General features: G+C 41.7%; 1 protein-coding gene across 1 annotated transcript in view; it reads left to right on the top strand.

Moving 5' to 3' along the window:
* The window catches only part of Dnah9 (dynein axonemal heavy chain 9), a 333,710-nt gene that overhangs the window by 98,531 nt on the left and 215,131 nt on the right, over positions 1–20,048 (top strand). The window contains exons 27-28 of the mRNA XM_021178488.1: positions 10,073–10,229; positions 18,099–18,203. Coding sequence (XP_021034147.1) covers positions 10,073–10,229; positions 18,099–18,203 — 262 coding nt within the window. The remainder of the gene's footprint in view (positions 1–10,072; positions 10,230–18,098; positions 18,204–20,048) is intronic.

Below are 20,048 nucleotides of genomic sequence, written 5' to 3'. Positions count from 1 at the left end.
TCCCTATCCTTAAATACCAATCCTAGCAGGAGAAGTTAAACACATGCAGATAAAAATTTAAATTGTGCAAGGAGGGAAAAAGTACTAGACCTCAGACTCAACTAAGACTCAATGCCATTTTCTGTGAGTTTCCAGGGATGGGACACAGAGTGTACCCTCTGAGCACAGAGGATCCGTCAAAGCAGGAAGAAAGCAATGCCTAGAAGGGGTTGAGCAACAATAAAAACCAAGTGCCTGGTCTGGACCTTCAAGGCATGCTGGACCCAGGGGAAACTGTCAGGGTGGCCATCATGCAAAATCTCTGTCTGTACCACTCTTTCTGGTAAAAGGGACTCTAGCATCTGTTTTGTTTGTCTGGATTTTTTAAGACACTGTCTCCCTGAAATGTACTATATAGTTCAGGTTGGCTGTAAATGTGTGCTAATCTTTCCTCAGGCCTGCACCACCACACACAGCACATTTGTTGGTTGTCAAAGTAGACCTCCTCCCCCACCCCACACACACCAAGTGAAAGAACTATATGTAATCATTACTGGAATCTTGCAAAGCAAAGTCATGGAAATGAGAGAACTTGGGAAAATACAGACTCCTGAGTTTGGGAAAGGAAGCCAGTCACCACAGTCAGACTAGGAATGTAAAAGATGTGTTCTTTATCCAATACGTAATGATGAAAATTATACCTGGCAAAATTTTATCCGGCAGTGAAGCGGGGATGAAGAGAAGAGGGCATGGGGAGATGTAATGAAATTTTCTCAGAAAAAGTAGCTCACCCGAGTAGCAAAGGTAACAAGAGATTGTCATAGACTGTGAGCTAAAAAGAAGTGTGCCATGGTTTTATTTTCCTTAATTTTCTCTTCTTCATGTATGTGTGTGTGTGTGTGTGTGTGTGTGTGTGTGTAGGCTCACATAGAAGACATCCTTAAATATTATTCTTCTGCCATTTTCTACCTTTTTTCTGTTGTCTTGGATTTGAGGATTTTTGGTTTGGTTTGGTTTGGTTTGGTTTGGTTTGGTTTGGTTTGGTTTGGTTTGGTTTGGTTTTGGACAGGGTCTCTCACTGGTCTGGAAACTTGCCAGTCAGCTAATCTGGCTGAGCAACTCCAGAAATCCACCTTCTCCTTCCTCCCCAGAGCTAGAGTTACACGTGCATACTACTATACTTGGGTTTTTTCATGTGTATTCTGAGGATTGAACTCAAGTCCTCATGCATGCAAGATAAGTAGTTGTCTTAGGGTTTTATTGTTGTGAAGAGACACAATGACTAAGGCAACTCTTATAAAGGAAAACATTTACTTGGAGCTGGCTTACAGTTTTAGAAATTCAGTCCGTTATCTTCATGCCAGGAAGCATGGCAGCCTGCAGGCATGAATCATGCTGGATGAGCTGAGAGTTTTACATCTTGCTCCAAATGCATCCAGAAGGAGACTATTGTATTTTACACTGAGCAAGCTTGAGTCTATATATTACCTCAAAGCCCTACTTCTGCAGTAACATGCTTCCTCTAACAAAGCCACACCTCCTCTAATAAGGCCACACCTCCTAATAGTGCCACTTCCCATTGGGCCAAGGATATTCAAACCACCACAGTATTTTACCAACTGAGCCATCCCACCAGCTCCCTAGCTACCATTTTAAGTAGTATCATCTGTCTTACAGTCAAATCCTCACATATGTTTCCAGATATCTGAGGAACATTTTCAAGTGACTTAACCTAACCACTATTTATAGAGCTGGGAAAGTATAGATACCCAGCATCCTCTATAAATGAAACCCTCTTGCCTTGTTTGCCTCCAGGTTTTCACATCCTTCATTCATTTTCAAGCCCAGTTTGAAAAGTCTCTTACACCCAGACTCCCATTCAAGTCATTCCCTTTTTATTCTCCTGACTCCTTTTCTGTGTGATCATCATGAGGCTGCATCTATGATTTCAGTAGCTCCCCGCTGCACGTCCACTAAAGCCTAAAGTTTTTGCAGAACATGGTCATCCCTGCCAATTCCCCTACTCCTCTATCCCTGTACTGTCTTCAAAACCTCCTTTCTACTCATCACCAGAGATTCATTCTAACTTGGAATTTCATGCCTGGAGTTCCTTCCTCCAGTCTGTCTGTTCCACCATGGTCCCTAATCCTTCCCTGACCACCATTTCTAAGAAGCAGTCTCTTCCATCTGATGTGCACATATACCAGGCAGTCCTAATCAAACCTCTTGCAGTCTTTCTCCTAACTTCCCCTGCCTTCTGAAATGATCCATTTGTCTGCTTGCTTTCTCTGTGAGATCAAGGACTTGCATCTGCCTTGGGTGTAAAATCACCAGCACCTAGCAGCATTTACTGAATGAATGAATGAATGAGTGAATGATGGCTAAAAGTGGAAGTTGACAATCATAAGAACAGGCAGCATCAAGAAGAAGTTGACTTGGGGTTTTACTTGGACTGGGTTACCTCTGGGGCTCCTCCACTGTGAGATGAAGGAAGTTTTCCCGATTCAAGGTACATTAAGACTAAATTCTCCCAAACCTCTTTTACAATTGTGACTCTCAGTAAGACATCCATCATTAGGAAGAAATCTGGCAGCACATTTCTTTTTACTGTGAGTTTTCTGGCTTGCCATGGAATATGAGCTAATAGTTAGGGAAATTATATCACTTGAAACAGTATAATGAAGCCATTACATGTTTGAGCAGTTTGATTAATGTCTGTCTCCTACTCTAGATGGCATGTCCTGTGATAGCCTTGACTTTGGTTTGCCCTGCTCTGCTCTCAGAACTTAACACTGTGCTTAGCCATAGCAGGCACTCAGGAAGGACTCCCCGAACGCATGCAGGGAAATAGGTTCCGAGGTCTGGGGTATGGATGCTGCTTTTCCATAGCATTCAGAGTTATACTTTCCTTCCTTTCTGCTGACCCATCAGACACATCATTTCGAGTCATAGGAAGTATGAGACTCCTATATCCATGGCTCTTGGCACTTGCCTGAAAGCTGAAGAGATAATTAGTACTTTGGGTTTAGATGATGCTAGTACCCTCATGCCAAATGTCTTTGGGTTTAGATGATGCTGGTACCCTCATGTCAAATGTCTTTGGGTTTAGATGATGCTGGTACCCTCATGTCAAATGTCTTTGGGTTTAGATGATGCTGGTACCCTCATGCCAAATGTCTTTGGGAGAGTGGGGAGAGTAGTTTGGCAATGAATTGTTTCTAAAACAGGGGTTTATCCATTTATTCTCTCTTCTGAGGAATATTGCAAATAACAACTTGAAAGGAGGATTTGATGAAAATATTGGTGAATTTGGTATAAACCTTGACCTCATTTTCCACATTAGATGACTTTCTGACAGTCTATGTGGTTGAATATTTACATGATCTCCCCTTTCTCATTAACTTTCATTATTATCTCAAGAAATATTTTACTCAGTAAAAAAGGAAAAGATGGAGGAGGAGGAGGAGACAAAGGAGGAGAAGGAGAAGGAGGTGGTGGAGGAGGAGGTGGTGGTGGAGGAGGAGGAGGAGGTGGTAGAGGAGAAATAAAATTAGTCTCCACATAGGAAGTCACATTTTAGAAAGCATTCAGCCCTTACTTGTGTGTAGCATCAGGACATTTAATTCACTCCTGCCAGAAGAATTAATCAAATGAACAATTGATCCATACAACCTTTGCACATTCATAAAAGCACACCCGAGTACAGTACATCCGACTGATTCTGCCCCTGTCTTTGGAATTTCCTACTGCCTGCATGGGACTTGAATATGTAAGTAGGCTCAGTCGCTGTCACGGGACTTAGGTTCAGCACTAAATTGAGGAACCAAATGGAAATGTTTTCTCAGGCTGAACAAAAGCAATTCTTCTAGGTTGTCCCTTAGCCTTGGGTGAGCTCCTTTCATTCCCCTCCCATTTTCTTCCCTCCCCTTCACACACAAATGCCCCTTTCTGCCCTGTACTATATTAAGTAGTTTTAATCAGCTGCTTATCAATTTTGAGCACCTCTTAATTTCCCTGGAAAAACTTCACATAGTGAGATATAATTGATGCAAGAGTCTTTGAAGGTGATTTGTTGAACAAGGACAGAGCCAGCAAGTACCTGGAAGTTTTTCTTCAGTGTGTCTGTTAAAGAAACAGGAGTAGTTAAAGAAGAGACGCCAAATCACCCAGAGGTGACCCATCACTGTTGGCCAACTTCCTTCTGTGTGTGGGTTCTGAAGACAGACAGAGATCATATTGTGAGCTATTATGAGACATGGGGGATTTCTCATTTTTCTTAACACCATATTGTAAAAAGCTCTTCTCTGAACACGGCAGCCTTTACCGTTGTCCTCAGAGCAGCTTAACCATTTGCAAGGCACCCTTGAGCTCCGGTCTGCTGGCACTGCCTCCTTGCTCCACCTCTGATCCAGATATCTGTAGTTCGACCCCAACTGCACATGCTCTCTAAGGTGATGAAGTTTATAAATTGTGAAAGTTTAACTCCAGGGGACAGATTCCATCTATGCAGCTCCTGGAAGTTGTTATCCATGCTGAGGTGAGACTCTCTCTCGCACTCCTGTAAGTAATGCTTCACCCACTCTCTAAATAGACCTAAGAAGTACATTGGTCTATCAAGTGGAATGTTAGTAACACTGTGTATGGTCTGTCACTAGAGCGTCATTGGGTGGATAGACATCTGTTCACATCTCTGCATGTGACATCCATGCAATAACTAGATGTATATTCTTGGGGTGTTCTAAAATACTTCAGGGGTGCAATCATAGTCTGCTTCCAAGTGTCCCATAGTTTATGTAACATAACCTTGTGTGGGAGCATTCAATTACAACAATAAAGCCTCATGAACCCCTCTGAATGTTCTTCCAAGGTTCTTACCATTTGTTCTGAGATGAGAACGATGAAAATAAACAAATGGTACAAACTTGCATTTCATCATCTGTGCATGTGCAGGCGCACAAACATGTATGGGTGAGTGCTCATGGAGTCCTGAAGTGGGTGTCAGATCCCTTGGAGCTGGAGTTAAAAGTGGCTGTAAGTCCTATGACGTAACATACATGCTGCGATCCTAATTCCAATCTCCTGGAAGAACATCAGGTTACTCTAGCCACTAAGCTATTCCTCCAGTACCCTGTTGGTTTTGTTTGTTGAAAATTAATGTCCCTGCTCTCCCTGTTTTCTGAAAGTGTTCAGTGCAGGGTACATTAAATAGCTTTATGTATTGCTTTAATGTCCCAATTCATTTTGCTGGTCACACTATATCTCCTTTGGGTTTGGGCCTTAATTACTTCCAGGCTCCTTCAGAGTAGTGTGTTGATTGGCGATTGGATTTTCTTCCACTGAGGGTTACACTGTCACCATGCAGGTCCTTTACAAATTACTCTTAGGTTTAGAAAGTTCATATCCAAAAGGAAAGATAATATTTACTTATATCTTTTACTAGATTGTTTAATTTTGCTTTTTATTTAACCTCTTTGAGTTCTTCGGTAAATGTTTTCACTGTTGAAAACAGTGAGTAAAAATATTGTTTCATCAAAACATTTTTAATTACAAGTAATAGCAGCCCAAATTAAATTTTAAAGGAAAGAGGAAGTATTATTCAAACCTGGAAACTGTCCATCTGGCAGGAGCATAGTTATCTCTTAGCCCTAAACAAAAAAAAAAAGACCTCAGGGCTGGAACCCCATGGACACACAATAGTCTGTGCATTTGGGCCGTGGCAGACACTTGGACTGTCTCTACTTGTGGACATTATCACAACACTAATATGAACATTTTTCATGCAAGTCTGGGTTGTAAATGTGGGTTTTGCTTGGATGGGGACCTATTAGGTCTTATGTTCTTTCCTGCTTGACTTTGAGAAACTTCCTAATTGTTTTCCAAAATGGGTGTATTATTTTAGATGCTCTCGAGTGAGCGTCTCCATTTCTCTGAGTCCTTGACTATGGTAGTTATTGTTGACTGACTTGTTGCAGCCATGGTGGTCAGTGTGGAGGGCTCGCTCACCCAGCTCGTAGTTTGCATTTTCCAATTGCTTAAAAATGTCAAGCAACGTTTATCATGTGCATTGTGCTGTTCAAGTATCTTCTTCAGTACACTAACATCTGTTTGTGTTCTTCCAGAGCTGTGAAAAGTCATTGCAGGCTCTGTATGCATATAGTATGTACATGCTTCCAGACATGATATCCTAGTCTATGGTGTATCTTTTCATTTTCTTCATAGCATCTCTTGAAGTTCAAATGTCTCGAATTTTGATGCAGTCTAATGTATCATTTTATCAACACTTGATGCTTGGGTATTATTGGTTTGGGTTTTTTTCTTGTTTTGTTTTGTATTGTTGTTTTTCTTGACTTAAATTATCTTAATTCCTTTTGTGAGTATGGAACTTTTTACATATTTATCTTTCATTTTTCCCATTTAATTCCCAGATTTAGAAATTCTAGGCACTAAATAGTTACAAGTATTTTGGGCTTTCTATGTCACTTCTGACATTTCTTTTCATACATGAGACATAGAAATCATGTGCCTCTGTCATTACCACTCCAGTCTAGTTACCGGCATGATGCTCGTTAGGCTAGAGAGATTGCCTCAGGGATAGTTGGGATGTTTGTGCCATTTCTTCCCATCCTATTTTGAGAGAGACACTTCCTAGATTATATAAGCAAAGAGAAAGTGCACCCTAGACAGAAAGGACTTTATAACCTAAACAGATGCGGAATTGTATTTATGGTAAATATGAGGCATTAAAATGTAAATATTATAATGGGAAAAGAAAATTTGTTCTAGATTGAAGTGGATGCCATTTTTCTCCTCTTCATGCTGCCTTTCATGGTGAGGTGTTGGAACCAGTTAAAGCCTCTGGCCCTTTTACATGGATCGCCCTCTAACTACATCCCCCCAGCTCACTGTGTTCACAAGTATTGGAGGGCAGCTTTGCACTTGTTTTTCTGAAGACTAACTTCTTCATATCTGGCACATCATTTTTAATATTTTATTAATAATTCCATACAATATATTTTGATCATATTCACCCCAACTCTTCCCTTTAGCTCCTCCAAAACCCACTCCTTACCTCCCTAACCCAATCCATTTTGTCTATCCCTATACTCTTTTTTTTCCCAATCCATTTTGTGCTATCCCTATACTCGTGGACACAGAGCATCATTTTTAATTACTAAAATTGTTTAGAAATGTAGTCCTGGTTAAAACCAGTGTATCACAAAACAAAAAGCTATGACTGTGATAAGGGGACCTAGAGGGAAAAGGGACAGGTGTGTGTGTGTGTGTGTGTGTGTGTGTGTGAGAGAGAGAGAGAGAGAGAGAGAGAGAGAGAGAGAGAGAGAGAGAGAACAGATGGAATGGGAGGAAATAGAAAAATAGAATGTACTATGTACATGTATGAAATTGTCATAGAATAAGAAGTGAGACCAATAAAAATGTTTTGTCTATCTTCTACATAATAAACCAATTCTTAATTCAAATTACCCTGAATTCAGTCACCCTGAAGCATCAGATATCAAATCAAGCAGATAATACTGGATACTGCTTCCATCGGACTGAGATCATGAGTAGAGTCTGTATTGATTCACTAGGTATGGAAAAGTTAGACCTTTGGTACGACTTAACAGACTTATTGAGGTATATTTTTAGTGTCTTAAAGGGTGCAATTCAATTGAACATATCTTTTATGGTATTGTGGTAAATCCCTGCTCCCACCCCAGCCCCTTCCCTGGCAGCCACTGATTTGGTGGCTATCTCTATCATTCATTTCTAGATGTTTCATGCAATCTTTTTCCCTGTCTTCTTCCACTTGTGGAGCATGGCAATGAAGATTCATCTGTTTTGTGCTATGTTTGCACCTCCCTTTCCTTCCTCCTGCCAGGAGTGTTCTGATGCATGGATATTGCATTTCATTTATCTATCCACTGTGGATGGGCATTTGGGTTTCACTTAGTTTTATTGATATGAATATTGTGACCATGATTGAGTTCTATAAATGAGTGGGGAAACTACAAGGAAGGGAATTTCTGAATTATATGAAAAGCCCTTCCTTTGAAGAAACGTTTAGCCTGTCTTTCAAAGTGACTGCACCATGTAACATTCCTACCAGCAATATATGAATCTCCCCTTTCTCTTGAATCCTTGCCATCATTCATTATGGCCATATTCTGTGTTATAAACATCCTAGGTAATGCATCTTTTCTGGGCTTTTTATCCAATGAGCACAACAAAAATGGAACCGTGAAAACTATAAATACTTGGAATACCTTAAATAATTGTGTGATTAGTGGGTGTGTAGGTGGAGTGTGGTATGTGTATGTACTATTGTGTATACATACATGTATAGTGTGTGAAGTGGGAATGTGTGTATGTGCAGCATGTTGGGTGTGTGTATTTGTGTGTGTGGTGTTGTGTATAAATGTATAGTGTGTGAATGTGTAGTATGTTGGGTATGTGTGTATTTGTGTGTGTGTGTGTGTGTGTGTGTGTGTGTGTATTTGGGTCCATATGTCATTGGGTAAACATTGTCCCCTTATTTTTGTGACAAGGTCTCTCTTACTGAATGAACCTGAAGCACATCATTTCAGCCACACTGGCTGTCCAGTGAGTAGGAAGGATCCTATGTCTCCACCTCTATACCCAATACACACATGTACATGCATATACTACCCAGTCCTGGGAATCCAAGCATGTATTTCACATGGGAGCTGAGGATCTGTACTTGGGTCCTCTTACTTGAGCAGCATAAGCACTTTACCCACTGAGCCATCTCCTCAGCTCCAACCATATTATTAATCTTAACTCTGATTTTACCCGATTGTCATTGGTGAAGATAGTAACACTACATTGAATGATTATCAGTTTACTGGTGGAGTCATTCATGTTCTTCCTAAAGAGTCACTGGAGGCTTAGATGTGCCTAGAGCTGTGCCGGGTTCTGAAGGTAAAACATTGACCAAGAAAGTTGTGCTTCCTAACTCTTACCAACACAGATGCGAGAAATCTGTGTGATCTACATGGTGGGCATTAGAGTGGACAAAGTGGAACAGGAGCTCAGCTAAGCAGCTTCTTCTCACTCATGACAGTCCTGCTGGGGCTGAGAATATTTAATGTATGGACTAATGTCTATCCCTAGCCAGGAGTTCCTAGCCATTGCCTAGACAGACAGGAATGGTAAATCATCATCTAGGTAGGCTCAAATAGGTTGCTTGGCTGGGGAGGAGAAAGAAGGCTAACATAGTCTCAGAGCACCTGGAAAGCAAGTGCTGCTCTACAAAGCTTGGTGTGCTTTTGGAGAGAGCATCAAAGTGTTGAGAAATGAATGCAGCTAGAACAGAAGATGTGGTCAAGGTTAAGATGGGCCAGCAAGGGGCCACAATGCCCTACAGGAAGGTTGTAATGGTAATTTTAAAAGGTACATAGTAGTTTTTCTCTAACCCCTGATAGGTCCCAAATGAATAAGACTGAGGCTAGTTTATTTAATCAAGCTTTACTGCACAGTACCTGGGCAGTCATTGATCTATTTTAATCCTCTAAGATAATCTGACTACCTCCCAGCCAACGTTCCCAAGATACTTACATTTTAGTATTGGTCTGCCTCTCTGGGCTTCGGTTGAATTTTCTTGCCCTCCTAGTAGCTGACTCCCCCTTACTCTTTTCTCTCTCCCTCCACCCTGTTTGACAGAAGTCCCACCCAATTCTCTTTTCTGCCTAGTCACTGGCCGATCAGCTTTTATTGAAAAGGCAGAGAATGGTACACAGTGCTTACACAAACTTGAAACAGGAGATATTTGGAATAAGCATTACAATGCCATATCTGGATTTCAATAAGACATGAGAGAAACTAGCAGAGAAGCTAGAATTTTGAATAACACAAAGATAATCTTTACACAGTGCACAAACAGGAGGCAGTAGACATCGGGTTGTTCTCTGGGAAGTTCAGACTCTGTGGGGAGCAGACAGGGAAGATGTTCTGGGTTTTCTTTTCTCTTATAGATGGTAAGTCAGGCCCACCTCTCCTTGAACTTCCATCTCTCTGATACCCAGCAGGGCAATCAATGGCACAATTAAAAGAACTCTCCCTCCTATGTTTGCAGGTGCTACATCACTCTCACTCAGTCTCTACACTTGACCATGAGTGGGGCTCCAGCAGGACCTGCAGGCACAGGCAAGACAGAGACAACCAAGGACCTGGGCAGAGCACTCGGCATCATGGTCTATGTATTTAACTGTTCTGAGCAGATGGACTACAAGGTATGAGCTTGCTCATCTTATGGAGAGACTGGGACTTGGGTGGCAGATCAGATCAGGTGCATGGTTTATCCATACTTTGTTGGCCCTACTTTCCCATGAGATACAGAGTCCAGACAGATTTCTCCTGACTCTTTCATAGTAGATTTAAGGTTGCTTTAACCCTTATTGGCCTCCTATCAACCTCTTATGTAATCAAGAGGCACAGCTCTCAATACATTCTGACTCCACTAATGAACTTTGTGAACAAATGGATTATTTGACAAGGTGGCCTTTCTCTTGTTGTCTGTAAAATGATGATACCAAGCAACACCCCAAAGTCCTAAATTTACTGTCAGGTGGAAGGGCAGAAAGACTTATGAGTAGCTGTGATGAAAACACCTGTCTCCAGGTGATGGTTTTATTTGAGCTCCTCTGTAAAGAGGGGCATTCTCCTAGGATATCATTCAAAGGCAGATGAGAATCCTGTAAACAGAAGAGATCAGCCACTACTCTGCAAGAGAAGCCTGCCAAAGGCAGTACAAAGACTATGTACTTCATTTCCTTCAAACAACTAATGTGTTCTAGTTTGTGTCCTGGAGAAAAGCCAGAGAAACAAAAGGCCCATGAGGTCACTTTCAAATATAGACATTCTACTCGCAAATGAATAAAAACTCATTTTAAAGATACATAATAACAGCTTGCCCCACTGCCTCTAGACAGGGGTTTTCTCATACTATATGTTTTAATAAGATGTCTTATGTTTATCTTGTAAAGAGAATAAACAGATAATGTGAAAGTTTCAGAGTAGAAAATAGTTATGTGAAATACATCACATAAGATTTCATGTTTGAAAATACATTTAATATAGAAATAATTTTAGAGACTGCAGTTACTGAACCATGATTCTTTAGGCAACACTCATTTTCTGGAACTGGCATGGTTAACTTTAGTATATACCCCTTCTGTGTACAAGTTACAGAGTCCTGGAAAGCCATGTTTTCTCATAGCAAACAAACAGAAGGGGCATCCAGACCTGCATCCGATCCTTCCCTGAGCCACTGCCTCTAAATCTGAGCACAGCTGTTTTTATTGATGAATACATTAAGATAATGTTTCTTTTCAAGGCTGGAAGAAGTTTTTCTTTTCCCCTTTAAAGAAATAAGCTCAGCCTTAAGGATTATTTTGAGCTTCTAGATTCTTCTATAGTTAATTATTGGCAGGATTGCTGATATAAGTAAATCTCCCAAGGGAAGCATTGTGGAAGATACACTCATTGGAACGTAGAAGGCGTGTGTTTTCATGCTGGAAAATCAGCAGATTTCTTCAAAGTCAAATCAAGCACAGCAAACAGAAAGAGAGGAGTTGACTCCAGGGCCAGGGATCATAGAGGCCATTTATCACAATTATTTCAAATTCAATTGTCCCTAAACCCACTGGTTGCTCTAAAAGTACAGGGTAGAAGAAAGTTTGTCCTTGGCTCACCTGGGCTGTCCCTTAATTTTCAATCTTTGAGTCCAGACCAGACATGAACTGGGGCAGTATCAATAGAAGACTAATGATAGCCCAAAATGAAGGTGTTCATTTCCTATGCATCAAACATCATTGTAATCAGATAGCTTTGCTAAACTGCTTCTGCAAGCCTTTCTCCTTTACTGTCCAGCTGTTTGGAAACTAAATTTTATCATAGAATGCTCCAGAAACAAAGTAAGTTGGTTTATTGGTTACTGTCATTGCTGAGAATATGTGGGACATTTGGGAAGAGACCAAAACAAATGAGATTTCATCTTGCAGAACTGCAGCTGGAGATGCTCCAAAAGTAGCCACAAGGGAGTTTCCACCAGGGAGTGTCCTTGGCCACCCGAAGATAGGGCTGGTTAAGATTCCAAAGAAGGATAAAAGACTAGAGTGTCACTTAGTGAGAGAATGCTTACTTAGCATGCAGAAATCCATAAGCCTCTGGGTTTAATCTCCAGCAGAATAGGAGGTCGGGTGATCAGTGAAAGGAAGAAAAGGAAGGGCAGAAAGACTAGATACCAGGGAGATCCATGCAAAAACTTAGTAGAGGAATGTGTAGGGTACTGAGACTTATCTCTGAAGATGAACTGTGACAGGCTGAGATATTCTGTCTAGGAATCTCCTCAGCCATAAGTCAGTAGATGTGGCTCTTATGATGTTTAAGAAATTTTCCTCATGACTGGGGCCAGTTTCTTCAGGTTTGAGGAATAACCTAAATGTGTTTACCAGTGTCTAAGAATACTAAAACTCCTGTTTAAACTCAAGTCTGCTGGAAAAATCCGCAGCCAGCTGAGTCAAGAGTGGGGCAAGGAACTATGATTTTCAGTGAGGACACAGAAGGAACATGGGAGGGCCCTGGGGGGGGGCTTTGGATAAGATGAATAGATAGGTAGAACATGCAGATCAGTAATTGAAAGATGATAGATATATGCATAGGTTGAATATAGCCCAGTCTATCTGGAGGAACAAGACATTTATGGACTAATTGATAATAAGACTAATTTTTTTTTTTCTGAAATGTCACAATCCTGGGCACGAATGAGTAACCTATAAACTCTAGGCCTCAGAATATTCCAGAACAAGAGGACAGACACAGTGGTTGCTGGTGAGGAAATACATTGAGGACCTCGTGAGACCCAAGGCTGTTTGAGTCCTGGGATGTAACACGTTAATATAGCATGGTCTAAAGCCTAGCTTTAAAGCCAGGATATAGTTGTAAGCAGACAACATTCCTACCCCAGCCCTCATCTGCTTCACTCCTGAGCTTCTCTCCTAGACTGGCTGCAGTGATGAGAGAAAGGAATGAGAGGTAGGTATAGCTGTCATGCATTTTGATGTCTGTTAAGATTCTAACAATAATAGATCCTGCTTACATTGCTCCAGAGTAGAGACTAGAACTAAGGATAGTGTAGTAGCCGAGCAGTCTTACAGATCATTGGGGGATATAAAGAGGGTCATGGGGATGGAGTATGGATGTCAAGGACCATAGGCCCTTCAAGCAGTGGGCTACTGAAAAATCTGTAGGCTTTAGAATAGCAGGAAAGGAGAAGCATGCCAGGAAACCATTGTGGGGATCCATATGAGCAGAGACAGGTGGAGAGGATATTGGAGAGAAAGTTGCAGTTCTTCAGACAGGAAGAGAGAGAATCACTTCTCAGGCTTTTGGCTAAGATCAAGTGTAGGAAGAAAGAGAACCTGAACACCAAGACAGTGAAAGGAGAAAGAAATAATGAGAAGCTTAAGGGAAGCAAAGCCAAATGATGAGCTAGGAATCATTGTGAAGGGTTGATGAAGGCATTAGAAGGGAGGGCTAGAGCTATAGGTGGTGTCCTCCTGTACTTCTGTCCCAGGAATTCCATCAGGACACCAGCCCAGCCAACTCCAGGAACATAAGTGCAGGGCCTGGATGGTCCTAGAACAGTATGGAAATGTGGAGAGAGGGAAAATGGAATACTTGTAAAGCTAGCCAGAGTCTCAAGACACTGCCAATTAACACTGATAAGACCTATTGGTCTTCCCAGGGATGAAATATGACAGGTTGGTGACATATGAGCTATAAATGAATTCATCAATATCAGAATCAAATCATAGAGCTTATTAGAACACTGTAGCAGAGCTGAAATGGGTAAAACAGCCAAGAGAAACTTTGCACAGAGTCATTTAAGAGTTGCTCTTATGTGCAAGGTCTGCACATGGACTGTCAGGCAGTGTTTCAATGATGCAGTGTCCTGGAATAATTGTAGTCAGACTTTACCATGGTTAGCAAAAGCCTAGCTCTGGGACAATGATGGTCTCACCCAGAGTCAGAAATGGCTCAGCACAACCACCTGTCCTACACTGGTACTCTCGTTCTGCTCCTAGGACTTGTTAAGAGGAGCTCTTTCTGATGATATAATGGTCCTATTTGCAGGCAGAAGTAACCTTGCATGGCCATTTATTTCAGAATGGCATGTACACCTCATATTACAGCAGCAGTAATTTCCCTTTGATCTTAATACAGAAGCCACTACAGAATCACCCAATGTCTTTGAGGACAAGAATATTTAGAATGATTTCTGAACCATGGGAGAGCCAGCCTCCTATAAGAGTCATAACTGTGTCTTGAGACTTCTGACTCCCTCTGCTTCCCCAGTGCCATTTTTCCACCTCTCCTGCTCTCCCCATCCCATATGCTAGTCCTTTTGCAGAATTTCCATTTTAACTTCTGATGACTCCACATCTGTCTTCACCCATATTCTAGTCCTGGCTCCAATTACACACACGGTTTCTGGTACAGTGGGTCTTCCCCACCTTGGAAGGAGCTTGCCACTTTTCCCTATCCTGTTTCTCACCTCATCACTCAGATGGAAACTTCAATCACCCTGCCTGTTTGTACCCTCAGTTCCCCAGTGCAAATCAGTCATCACCACGGATTGCCCCCTCACCATCCTCCACTTTCATCCTTTTGCTGTGACCTGTCCTGATTCCAGGCCAAGAGAGTTGCCTCATGGCCAGGTGATGCTTCTACTTACCAATGACACCAAGAGATGTGTACAGTGAGCAAGTGGTATAACATGGTTTCTGCTGCTGGTCCTCAGGGAATAATGAGATTAGAACACTATGGAAATCCCTTTAAGACTTTATGTGCTGTCTATAGTTCATAAAAGGGATAAAACTTTAAAAGCTTTCAAACCACTATGTTAGGCATATGATTTGGTTCCTGAATTTCTAACTTAGGGTCCATGGTGTTTTTCAGGTTGATATATACAGTTATACACCTACCTGAATACAGATATACATACATACATACATACATACTTAACATACTTACATAAATACAAAAGATGGGTGTGTGGATAGAAGGATAAATAGATGGATAGATAGATAGATAGATAGATAGATAGATAGATAGATAGATAGATAATACATACATACATATATACATACATGTGTAGATAGATAAGTGCATGCATATATAGATAGGTAGATAGATAGATAGATAGATAGATAGATAGATAGATAGATAGATAGATAATCCATGCATACACACATACATACATGCATAGATACATACATACATACATAGGTGCATAGATACACACATAAATACATAGCTGATAGGTAACAGTCTCAACCTATAGGGAGAATAATGCTCAATGCCTGACATCCCCTCCTTCTCCTGGAGAGATCTCTAAGTACTATCTCTAAGGCTGCCATGCCATTCTCATTCTGACTACAGTTTGACTCTCCCCATTTGATGTGTGTGTTCTTGTTCATTGTCTTTTTTTCTCACAAGAATGTCAGCCCCAGAAAGGCCTTGCTTTTCTATCCTGTGAACTGTTGATTCCTCATGTCCCAAAGCATTATCTAGCAGACAGTACCTTCTCAATTAGTATTTGTTAGATAAATAGATGAGAAGAACAATACGTTTTTGCTTTATTTTATTAGTAGTTTTCTTTGTAGAGCATTTTTGAATTTGGATTACAACTGGTACACAGCACTCCCATGTACTCTCCCTTCCCCACACATGCCCCTATAAATTATATTAAATTAAATCATAGGTGCTTTGGGTAGTTTTAAGTCAACCTGGCACAGCGAAAGTCACTGGAGAGGATGAAGACTCAATTGAGAATATGCCTCCATAAGATCGGATTGTAGGCAAACTCATTGGACATTTTCTCAATTAGTGACTGTTGTGGAAGGGCCCAGCTCATTGTGCATGGTGCCTCAGTCGGTGATCCTGGGTACTATAAGAAAGCAGGCTGAGCAAGCCAGTAAGCAGTATTTCTCATGGCCTCTGCATCAGCTCCTGCCTCCAGTATCCTGCCCTGCTTAAGTTCCTGTCCTGACTTTTTTCAATGATAAACAAGGCTGTGGAAGTGTAAGCCAAATAACCCCTTTCCTCTCCAGCTTGCTTCTTGATCAGTGTTTCATCACACCTACAATAATCCTAACTAAGACAACAGGTTAATGTAGAACAAACAGGGTCAATACACTGCTCTAAAGTGAAGTCTAAGACTATGTTGGGATTCACGGTTTGGAAGAACAATTGAACATACAGTTCTATAGGTTCAGGGAAGTGTGTAATGTCATCTACCCAATGTCACAGTACCATGTGCAGTAAGTAGTTTTTCTACCTCTGCTCTACCTGGGTCTCATTCTCTCCCCTACCTCCTACCCCTTCCCTCAAAACATCTGGCAACTGCTGATCTTTTTGGTTCTCTTATGTTTGCCTTTTCCATCTGAGTTTGAGAGTTCTTGGGTTTAATATGACTTGTGGTATATTTTCCCTATCTCCTTAAACTCTGTCCTACATCTAACCTTGCCTAGGTAACTGTCTGACTGATTCTGAAAAAATGTTGCCTTAATCATCGTCTCTCATGCAAACCTCTAAAGACTCCTTGTAATAAATTCAAGGCTTTCTGTTACTAAGACTTTCCTTAGTAATCAATTTTTCATCCCAAATGGCACCTTTACTTTTCTCCAGGCACATCATTATTTTGCTCGTTTTTCTTCCATAATCTTTTATCCTCCTGGACAGCCTTCCCCTCTCCTCAGCACACAGACACGAGTATGCACTGCAGAGTGGATACTGAAGCTGTTTCTTCTGGGAACTAGTTGTTCAGGCTTCTGTCTGTCTGCCTCCTTTTGCTTTCTCACTACTCCCATTTTGTTGGAATATATTCTGAGAAGATCACAGGTTATATGAGGAAAAAGGAATTGCAGCCATGTATCAAATTAATCTTGTTTCAGAAATTTAAAGTGTGTACATGCATATGTGTATGGGTATGTATGTTTGTGTGTGCATGTTTGTGTAGAAGGAGAAAGAAGGTGAGAGGGATATATATACATACATATATATGTATATATACATATATATATTCTTTTATAGATTAGACAAATGCATGCTCTCCTACTGATCTATCCTCACAGCCTATAGTATATGTTTAGAACTTGGCAAAAGTGGATTATGGGATGTAGTGTTTTCCCAACTTTCCTGACAACAAAAATCCTTCTCTCAAGGAACATCTGGCATTCTACAAAGCACATCTTGGAATGTGCTGCTGTTCTGCCATCTCATCTTCACTGATCACACTGGAGTACTCTGGCCCATTTCTTTCTGGGCTCTGTGACTCAGTGACAGTGCAGTCTGCAGTCTTCACGGGAACCAGTACTTCTGTAGCAATTCTATTTGACTTGTATACCTTATTGCCAACACCTTCCCTCAAGTCCTTGCAGGGACCATCTCTTGATAGATGTCAGGACTTCCATGACTGCTTATCCCTGGCATTTTAGAGGCATCCTGTAGCCAATGGCCTCCTGTACCCGCTCCCTTACCACTGGCACATTGCTCACTAGCCCCTCTTTAATGCCAGAGTTTCTTTTCATTTTAGGATAGAAATACAATCTTCCCTTTGAAATTCATTTCCTGCTCTCATTTGACAAGATTTCCCCATCGTTGCCTCTAACTGTTGTCAGTTGCTGACATTCCCAGCTCCACATCAGCTGGGAAACCTGAGTGCAGCTGGGCCTGGGTTGAATATACAGGCACTGGATTCCCATTAGGTTGTGCCAAAGCCCAAACAGGTCTATTTGTCTGTGTGGTGTAAGAAAATCTATCTTTTATTCATTTCCTGGGACTTTGAATGTTCCAGAATGCTTCAGAAGAAACCCTGATGACATCTTAAAGGGGTTTCTCACTGCAGCATCGTGGAAAGCTTGTTTGATACCATGACTTGTATTGTTACCCATCACCTTCGAAAACCTAATTGTTCTTGAAATTACAATGCTTGTTTCAGGGGACTGATGTGTCTATAATTAAAGAGGCTGGAAAATCACTGTGGACAAGGTTCTAAGATGTTGTCATCATTTAATCTTTTATCTGTTTCTTTGCAGTCTTGTGGCAACATCTACAAAGGCCTGGCTCAGACTGGTGCCTGGGGCTGTTTTGATGAGTTTAACCGAATCTCTGTGGAGGTCTTGTCAGTGGTGGCTGTCCAGGTATGGACTAGGAGGGGATGGGAGCCTTGCAGTCTTCATAGTCTGGCCCTGTGGAAGTTGATAGCCTGTTGTTTTCCTTCTTCCTCAGCAACATTTCCTCCTCCTACTTGCCATTCCATTCCCCTCTCTCCATCCTTTCCCTCCAAGTTTCCCTCCATGACCCCTCAAAGCATGTCCATTTCTAACTAGGAGAGTCTCCTGCTCTGTGTGTAAAGCAGGAACAGATATTATTTGTTCTACCTGCTTCAAAGAGGGGCATAAAGGACCAGTCAAGGAGGTGGATCCCAGCTGCTTGAAAACATGCACACTGCTGTAAAAACAGGGCTTCAGTTTCAGCTCTTATATCTGTTATAGAAGCCTATAAGCAAGTTGCCCCAAACTCTCAGCCCAAACCACTCATTTATGTGTAAGACTACAGTGTCACTGAAGTGAGTGGTGGTACCCAATTCTAAACCAAATGAGTACTTGAGACGGGTGTGAGGACTTCAGTGTTCTAGAATGGATCTCAATATCCACACTTTAGAGTAAGACTCTGAAATATGCCATCTTAAAACCAATCCCTAAAGGCTGGCTGGAGAGGTTGTGAGTTAGGGTTAGGGGCCCATGGACAAAGAGAGGAAACCAGGAGAAAAGACAGAGGGTGGATTCCAGGTCTGTGTCCGCATACAAAACAGGCAAACACAGCTGAAATTTCCTCCCTTTTGGCTTATTTCTAGGGCATTACACAGGTAGCACTATTTCTAAAAAAATAAAAATAAAATAAAATAAACAAAGAAAGAAAAAAAAGGAGGAGGAGGAGAAAAGAGGAGAAGAGAGAAGAAGGGAGGGGAGAGGAGAGGAACAGGAGGAAATAGGAAGTAGAAAGTAAAGAAATAAAGAAGTGGGGGAGAGAATGAAAGGGAGTCTACAGCTATTACAGCTATGAGAAAGTTTATGATCTGGTCCCTGTAGATCTGTGTAATTGTAAATATGAACAATACTCACCTGGGCTGAACTTTTCTTTTTTTCTTTTTTGGCAAGGATACGGGATGGAGGAAGGGTTGGCAGAACAAGGGTGGGGGTGGAACATCAGGCAGAGCAACCACATGGGAAGGACTGGCCAAGGCAGCTCTATCCCCTTCACCGGAGTATGAGCCTGCTTCTGTCTACATAACCTCCAGCTGTCGCCCTTCTCATCCAACATGCTGTCCCTGTCACTGGAGGCTAACTGTGGAGCTTTGAGCAGAGAACCGAAGCAACTGCAGAGCTGGGGAGTGGTCAACCCTCTGCCAGTGGCTATTTCACAACACCATACCCTTAGGCTTCAGCAGCCACTGGGAGCCATGAGCCATCACAGGACCCTCAGAGGCCCTTCACTTGCCCGTTCTGTAGTAGTCAGTCCTTTGGGCTCTCTTATCTGCCAAAGGCTTCTCCATAAACACTGACACCTGCCCCAGCTGTCCCTTAGTGGGGCTTCCCCAAAGCACAGTGCACTTTCCCTTTAGATTCTCAGTGGGAGTCAGTGAAGGTCTGGGAACAAGGCCCAAGTGTGACCTGAAAGCTCTCTTGCATCAGCCTCATTCCGCCTTGGCTTGGTGAGTTGGTATCCTAATTTCTGCATGACTTGACAGGGCCTAGGAAGGAAGTATTTCTACCAAAAACCTGGAGCTGAGGATGTGGGTGAATGGGAGAGTACATGCCTAATAGACATAAAATCCTAGGTGTGATCACTGTCACTGTTTCTTCCAAAACCTACAGCACATGGCACCCACTCATTCTATACATGAAGGCCTTGTTTCTCTGGGAATCCAATGGGTTAACTACTTATCAACACACCTCTGCCTTGTATAGATGGAAACCTGCTAC

This window comes from Mus caroli, chromosome 11 (genome assembly GCF_900094665.2).
Source record: "Mus caroli chromosome 11, CAROLI_EIJ_v1.1, whole genome shotgun sequence".
Taxonomy (NCBI): domain Eukaryota; kingdom Metazoa; phylum Chordata; class Mammalia; order Rodentia; family Muridae; genus Mus; species Mus caroli.
Note: the sequence above shows the minus strand (reverse complement) of the source record. Positions and strands in the feature narration are given on the sequence as shown.